At 37.8% G+C, this 7,853-nt stretch overlaps 2 protein-coding genes across 5 annotated transcripts; one reads left to right on the top strand and one right to left on the bottom strand.

The window, feature by feature from the left end:
- The first annotated feature begins 443 nt into the window (after window positions 1–443).
- LOC112187909 (28 kDa ribonucleoprotein, chloroplastic) lies at window positions 444–2,595 on the top strand. Its single transcript, XM_024326874.2, has 4 exons — window positions 444–1,022; window positions 1,108–1,209; window positions 1,475–1,756; window positions 2,245–2,595. The coding sequence occupies exons 1-4, from the start codon at window positions 573–575 to the stop codon at window positions 2,308–2,310; spliced, it is 900 nt and encodes a 299-aa protein (XP_024182642.1). The 5' UTR covers window positions 444–572; the 3' UTR covers window positions 2,311–2,595.
- LOC112187910 lies at window positions 2,349–6,662 on the bottom strand. 4 transcript variants are annotated; one of them, XM_024326877.2, is made up of 8 exons: window positions 6,492–6,662; window positions 5,816–5,935; window positions 5,403–5,757; window positions 4,815–5,006; window positions 4,064–4,153; window positions 3,855–3,913; window positions 3,409–3,559; window positions 2,349–3,277 (listed from the first exon to the last, which is right to left on the bottom strand). In XM_024326877.2, the coding sequence occupies exons 3-8, from the start codon at window positions 5,721–5,723 to the stop codon at window positions 3,203–3,205; spliced, it is 888 nt and encodes a 295-aa protein (XP_024182645.1). In that variant the 5' UTR covers window positions 5,724–5,757; window positions 5,816–5,935; window positions 6,492–6,662; the 3' UTR covers window positions 2,349–3,202. The 4 variants fall into 4 exon arrangements, with proteins under 4 accessions (XP_024182645.1, XP_024182643.1, XP_024182644.1 ...); XM_024326875.2 differs by having other exon boundaries at window positions 5,403–5,739; window positions 6,492–6,661; XM_024326876.2 differs by having other exon boundaries at window positions 5,403–5,739; window positions 5,816–5,945; window positions 6,492–6,661.
- Between the last annotated feature and the right edge of the window lie 1,191 nt (window positions 6,663–7,853).

Consider the following 7,853-nt stretch of genomic DNA (forward strand, 5'->3'; position numbering starts at 1 on the left):
TAGTTTATTTTGGGGCTTTTGATCAAGGACCCTTTAAAATTATAAACGGATCGGGTATCCATTAATCCGGTAGATACGGATTTGAATCGAACTATCAATGATCCGCTGGGTTAGATTAATTTTTTTTTTTTTAAGTAAACGGTTTTGGATTTAGGTCGATCCGATCCAAATTCGGTCCATTTACATTTACAGATCTATTTGTAGTTGTCTCAAAGATCAAAGATAAAATATTATATATATATATATATATGTAATATTTAACTTCAGTTGACGATCAGAGAGAAGTGTTACATAAACCGAACGGAATTCGGTCATTGGCCAAACTTTCTCCGGTGAATACTTTTTACTGTCGTCTCTGATTTATGTCGATAGTATCGAAACGTTTTACTTTTTTACAGCTTTGTTTTCTTCAAAAATTGAAAATATCTCCAACAATCCTACCTGCAATTCTTTGGACCATCTTTGCCTCTCATGTAAACCCAAACAGCCTAAACCAACTCTTCTCTCATTCCTTATCCTCTCTCCCTCTTCTTCCCATCTCTCTCTTTCCCTCTCTACTTCTCTCTGCAACCATGTCTTCTGCAACCACTGGGTTTCTGAAGCCACTATCAATAGCTGAAACTTGTCTGGCCTCTGTTTCAACCACCAAAACCCAACACCCATTTCTTTCATTTCCCTCAAAACCCACCAAGCTCTCAACTCTCTCGTGCTCATTTTATTCATGGGTTTCTCTCAAGCACAAGTCTTTGCCTCTCCATGTGGCTCAGACCTCGGACTGGGCACAACAAGAGGTTGCAGAAGAAGTTAAAGACGGGGAGGTCTTGGAAACAGAGGAGGTGCCATTAGAGCCAAGTGCAATGTCTGAAGAAGCAGAAGAGAGCTCTGATGTTGGTGGAGTAGAAGAGTTCTATCCCGAGCCGCCGGAAGAGGCCAAGCTCTATGTGGGTAATTTGCCTTATGATGTTGACAGTGAGACGCTGGCTAACACCTTCAATGAGGCTGGAGTTGTTGAGATTGCTGAGGTAAGTTTTGGGTCTTTCTTGCTCTGAAGTTGAGTTGCTGCATTGGGATTATTGTCACATTGTGTTTTCGGGTTTTGATTGCTAGGTGATTTACAATAGGGAAACAGACCAGAGCAGAGGGTTTGGGTTTGTGACTATGAGTACTGTTGAAGAAGCTGAGAAGGCTGTGGAGATGTTCAACCGATATGTAAGTTGAAACTGCTTTTGTTGAATTTACGTTATGAAATTAAGGGGAAAATGTAGCAGAAGTATGCATGTTCTGTTTGAATGTTTGTTGCATTTGGGGGGGGGGGGGGGGGGGGGGGGGGTGGGGTGTCCATTACATTGATTTAATGCATCTTTTGATCACTTGCAAAACTCACCAAATCCACTGGAGAAGTGATAAGACTTGTTGAATTTAAATTTCTCTTGTATAAGCCGAGTGTTTGAAAGTTCGATTTGTTCCTGCACAGGATTTAGGTGGAAGGTCTTTGACTGTAAACAAGGCTGCTCCTAGAGGGTCACGCCCCGAAAGACCACCTAGAGTGAATGAACCGTCTTTCAGAATCTATATTGGTAACCTGCCATGGCAAGTGGACGATTCTCGTTTGGAGCAGGTGTTCAGTGAACATGGGAATGTGGTCAGTGCGAGGGTGGTTTATGACAGGGAAACTGGCCGTTCACGCGGGTTTGGTTTCGTCACATTGTCCACTGAGACTGAAGTGGAGGATGCCATTGCGGCTCTTGATGGACAGGTATATGCTTGCCTTGATTCATTGGTATTAAATTTTTCTTGTTCTCCCACTTAGGTTATGCAGAGCAAATGAGAACTAAACTTCGAGGATGATACTGTCCAGTAGGTAGATGTAGTGTTGCAATAGCTTAAGTTAATTTCAGTGATCATGATGGTCCATGCAACATTTGAACGCTTTAGAGTGTGCAATGACTTGGATTAGGACTTACTTTACCTAGCTCGATCCCACTATTCATAAGGAAGTGCTGTGAACTTCTTCTAAACACAGTTCTTCATGACAAGATTTATGGTTTAGACTCAAAGAATGTCACCTTTCTACTAGTTGCTTACTTGTTTGACACCCGAAAAGTTGTATTCCACTCCATACTTGAAAAGCAAAAACAAGAGAGCTGCAAGTTTGCCTTTTATTTTGATAATGTTCTGCGTTACTGCCAGATTCTTATCATTAACAATGCCTGCCCCTGATTTTGTTCTCCATTGGCTGTACAGAGTTTGGATGGTAGAACAATCCGAGTAAACGTTGCTGAAGAGCGACCAAGGCGTGGCTCGTTTTGAAGTTAAGCAGATTATTAATATGAGCTCTTCAAGATTGGTGCTTGGTTTTGGGAGAGGATCTTAGCATTCTTGTAATTTTTTCTGTGTATCCACGAGAAAATTTTACTTTAGGGAATTTTATGTTTTTATAGATAGGCCATTCTACCTTATGTATCCTCTACATGTCGACAGCAGTATATCGCCAGTCCCGTTGTATTTAATCTGTCCATTGTAATTGGGTCTCTTTACATGTCATTGTACTCGACCAAATTATCACCCTGCTTTGCAATAGAATTGATTTGCTCTTAGAATTTCTGCAATTCTGAATATGAAAAACTCTCTAGATATTAAAATCAACATGGCTAACATGAAGACCCAAACCAGAAAAATTACACATCCTTTTGCACTCGCAGAGTGCGAGAAAGAAACCAGAAGACAAAATTTCTCGTGCTGTACTTGGATTTAACAACTCGGAATCGTGATGGAATTTCACCATGAATATTGCAAAACTTCAATTCCCTAGCTTTCTTGTGTCAGTATACAGTAACAGATGTACAGCTTTCCGTATGATTAAAACCTACTCTCTGCAGAGCACAATGCCGATTACATTTAAAAAGAAAGAAAAAATTATCTACTCTTCTTGCATTCATCTGAACTTGAGTGCTCCAAAATAATGCACTTCTGGGCCATAAAGGTCAATACCATCAAACCTATTATGGTTAGATTTACCCAAAACCCTATAGTCAAAAGGTAGAACCGTCAGCACCCTTCTCTCAAGTACCCGCTTCTCCCAAATATACTAGGTATCAAAATCGGAAAGAGTAACCATCTAAACCTTACAGCCCCGGGGAGAAGCGAGGGAAATAGCCTGATGACTGATATATTCATATAGGCCTGCTGCAGCTTTTGACATTTAGCTACTTGCGAGCTTTCTAGCATTCTCAACTGCTTCTACGTAATGAAACAATCTCCAAAGGGTTACATTAGACTGCAAGTGAAAGATACAACTTCAGAAAGGGATTGACATGTTAAATGAGTTTACAGCATCTTGAAGACATAACTTTAGAAAGGAAATATAAATTAGAAACAGCCATATAATAGTGCGCAATTGCACGTTACCTCCTTTTCAAGATCCACAGAAACTTCATCCGAGGAATTCGTATAAGCTGCGTTGCTATTCTGGATAATTTCCATTACACGGCCAAGGTTTTCTGGTGGTAACTTCTGAATCTGTTTTCCAAGCTTGTGCTTCTCATGGATGGTCATTGGCCTGGAAATTGAAGTTGAAAGTTCATAAATTGCCATGGATGGATGAAGCATTTCTCAATCCATTCTCGTTTAGTTGCCAAAAATTCACCAAAGAAATTAAATCCAGGTTATCTTATGAACCCATCCGTTCCATGTGAAACTTTGTCTCAATCATGATTTCAGTTTATAAATTGTCTCAATCATCTACTTCCAGAATCCTAAATAAACATTAGACCATCTCATGTTTTCCACTTAAGTACAATATAAAGCAGTTGCAGCTGTCATATCAACTCTGAGAGAGCTTCATCAATAAATACCTGCACTTGGACATCACAGTATCAAGAATTTTCTCAAGCTGCTGCTCCATGTGCCCTAGCTGAAAAACAGAAAGAACTTCAGTTCAGATGTAAAACATTGTAATATAGGAAGTGTCAAAAGCTCATATAATATTGTTGATAATGGAAACAAAAGAAATTGATCAGACTGTGTAGTAGTAATGGAAAAAGAAAGAATTCCAGAAAATTACTTTTGCATAATATTGATCACAATATTTTTTTACTGTCTCCTCAACCTGCAAGCTGTTGTTCTCTATAAGGAACTGCCAGTCATCATCGACCTGAAGAGTAGAATTACAATTCATTATGCAGTCACCCAATAGTGTACCAGTAAGCTGACAACAGATATGGGTATAATTGCTACACACAAGCCCCTTTGAGTAACAACTCATCAAGTAGGCAAGTACCATAAATTGATCAAACAATTCACAGCACTAGTTTTGAACCACAAGTTTACTTCTAAACTCCCCAATCTCTTTCTCAGAACCTATGGTCGAACCTAACTCTTTCTCCCTACCCTGTTATTACGTGAAATTGCAAGCATTTCATAAAGGCTGGCAAAAGAAAAGGACAGAAGGCATGTCGTTGAAAGGTTCCGTGTGTGCAGACTGGTGAAAGTGACATAATCCAACGAATTAGAAAGGCCAGTTGAGCAGAGTCCTAAGCAATATTAGAAAACTTCACCATAAATTTCTTGTTTCTATATGAAATGGAACACTGCTGCACGTCTAAGTGCACCATTTCAAGCTTGGGTTATGCATCACTAAGAAAAGGAAAATGAGAATTTGTAACCAACTTATCCTTTTGAAAAAAATAATACAAGAGAAGAAAGAAGACTTGTTTCTCTAGTACTGACTAAGAAACTAAAGGGACAAAAAACATCCGACTTTAAATAAATTTATGAGGTAATATATCCCCACATAAGTCAAAAGGAAAAGATACCTCTCTGTTTGATTCGGAATTGGTGGGACTAGAAAGTGCAGAGAGGCTACTAGAAGAGCATGAAGATCTCTTTAGTTTCTTAGGAGAAGGTGCTTTCCCTGCATCAACATCACTTGCTGCACCTCTTGATAAACACTTTCTGCTCTCTAGCTGTGATTTTAACTGGCTCATAGCTACAACAGGTTCTATCATCTGCATTTACATATGCGATTAGTAGAAAGTACAGAATACCAATATTAAGAAGCAAAAATCATTTCACAGATTTGGTTGAACATATGTATCGAATGTGAAACATATCAAATTGACTATATCAAGTTTCATATCACCCATATGTGAATTCAGGAATTATTTATTACAGTAAAATATACACGACATCCAGTTCCACCAAGGAAATACAGTCCAGTAAAGTAACACCTAGATCACTACAAGTCTACCACTTAAGGATCCATTCAGTATCAGGACCCATTTAGTACAAAATCAACATCATTTTATATAGTTCAAGAACATGAATCTATAACAGTATGCAATTTTTTTTCTAAGCACAAGTAAAAGAAAGAAAAGGAAATAGCCATCCAATTCCCAACATACCTCATCAACTTCTGGTGCAAGAACTTTAACACCCTGTCTGAGCAACAACTTCAATCTTTCTTTTCTGAAATCTGAGAGCTCATTCCCTAGGCTGTTACTAAACAACGAACCATACACACCATTACTATGCTCAATCCTATCCTTGCCCCTAACCTCCACATATCTGCTTCGAGATATATCTGAGGATTCGGAAGCAAAAGGTGAAACATCTTCATTTCGTGACAACAACTCTACCACTTCATGTGTATAGTAACCAAAGTAGTCTGGTCCTAATTTTTGGCGTTTACTCGAACCAACCAAATCTTTTGCAGCTTCTGACATAACAACACAAACGTAACTGCACCAAACAAGGAACCTATATTTATACCACACACGAATGAAATTTTCAAACGAAGAACACTCCTAGATCTTACCAGCTATGCCAGAACAACACTTCTACTGCAGCAAATCTTCTTCTCTGCCAAGTAACCACTAAGGTCACACACCTTTTCCGGCATCGAAAGCTCAAATGCAAGAACCCTAGCAACTCATACCTGTAGTAAACTACACCAAAATCAGCACATCTTCAAAAAAATTAACTGCATTATCTCAAATCAATAGCTTTCTGATAATCAAAAACCGAACCGAATACGCATCAAATTCCACAAATTAACACTATAACACTCAACAAGCATGAACCCAAGTCCACAAATTACATCAAGATATGTTAACACATTCAGAAACGCTTTAGTTTTTGACGCAAGGCTAAAATCAGCATGAACAATCCTTCATATAAACCCTAAACCCAATCCACAAGAACAATTCGGATCAATTTTAGCTCTTCTCTCTCTCCATAAACCCTAGCGCTCCGGTTTTGCTTGCTTCGAAAAAGCAAGAAAACTCAAAAACAAAACCACGGCCATTCCGAGCTGGAGTTTCCGGCATTGCCTTCCCGATTGTTTAGCGCTTTAGCTTCTTCTATATTTGGCTTAATTCCGTCACCGGAGGTTTTCCGGCGAACCGAACCGAGCCTATGTGTAGGAAAGCGTAACCAAACCAGCGGAGGGAGGGGGCGGAGAGAGCGAGAGAGGCGGAGAGAGAGGGACTTACGTGTGTGACCGGCGGCGAGCTGGGGCGAGGCGGTCAGCCGGAGACGGAATTTGAAAGAGAAATTCCGGCAGTGACGACGTCGTAGAATGGAAGCTCCGGAAGGAAGGTGCTGCGTCAGATTTTAGAAAAGAGTGTTGTACTCGCCACACGTCTCCAGTTTGTACATCTGCTCACTCTGCCTCCTTTTTATTTTTTATTTTTTATATCAAATATTTATATCTGAAAAATAAATAAAATACAGAAGTGGAATATTTTTCAAGTACTGATTTTAGTGTATTTTGTTTTATATATTGTTCGGTACTGATTTTACGGCGAATTATTTTTTGAGGTATTCCTTTAAATTAAGGTCCAATTTGTTACATTAATTTTCATTGTAGTCCGGTCACTTTTTTTATTTTTAATCGCAGTACAACCACTTTTTTCGTTGTCTATTTTTCCCTTCAAGGTAAATAAAGGAAACTAATCAAAATCTCATAATTTGGAGAATTTATTTTTCAATTTAAATATTCAAATTTTGAATTTCAAATTCCTAAAATCTACTGAAGGTAATTATAATAAATAATATGGCATTTAAATCCATGTAAACATATCATGTACCTACATGAAAAGTCAATAAATTCTTAAACATATACACTATCAGAGTCAAAAAAGAAAAAATAAAACAAACTAAGTAGCGTTATTGACACAACAATACTAAGAGATATAGTAATAGACTAGTTCATGGTCGAATTCTAATATTATTCCTATTTAATAGGTAGAGAAAAAGAAACCTACACTACTCTACCTTTGTAATAGGCATGAAAAGTGCAAATTTTTATGCACAAGGTAATGAAAAAAGACTAAGGTAGTTTAAACATGGTTCCTAATAAAAAGGTAGGAAAAAAGAAGAAGAAGAATCATTGCAGCTTGCCTTTCCCCTTAAGAAATTACCTTTGTACTAGGTATCAAAATTGCAAACATATCTATGCACAAGGTAATGAAAAAAGAGCAACTTAGTTTTTAACATTGTTCCTAATCTAAATGTATGGAAAACAATAACCATAGCAACTTGCCTTTCCCTTAAGATATGAAAAATGTATCTCCCTTTCTAGAATCTATTTCCTTTGTACGATTTATTTTAAGGTGCAAAGGTAGAGATATAATGTAGAATATTACCTCTTTAGATGGATCAAAACCTTCTTGTGAATACTCATCTAGAATATCTATTTGATTGTATAATGAAGTTGAACAACATGACAATTCTATAATACAGGTGTAGAAACAAGAAGAAAGTGATCAAAATAAAGGAGAAGAAAAGAGACAAGATACAAGGTGTAGAAAAATGATGGTAAGGTATGATCATTTTATATAAGTTATAATTTT

The sequence above is a fragment of the Rosa chinensis genome, chromosome 2 (assembly GCF_002994745.2).
Source record: "Rosa chinensis cultivar Old Blush chromosome 2, RchiOBHm-V2, whole genome shotgun sequence".
Taxonomy (NCBI): domain Eukaryota; kingdom Viridiplantae; phylum Streptophyta; class Magnoliopsida; order Rosales; family Rosaceae; genus Rosa; species Rosa chinensis.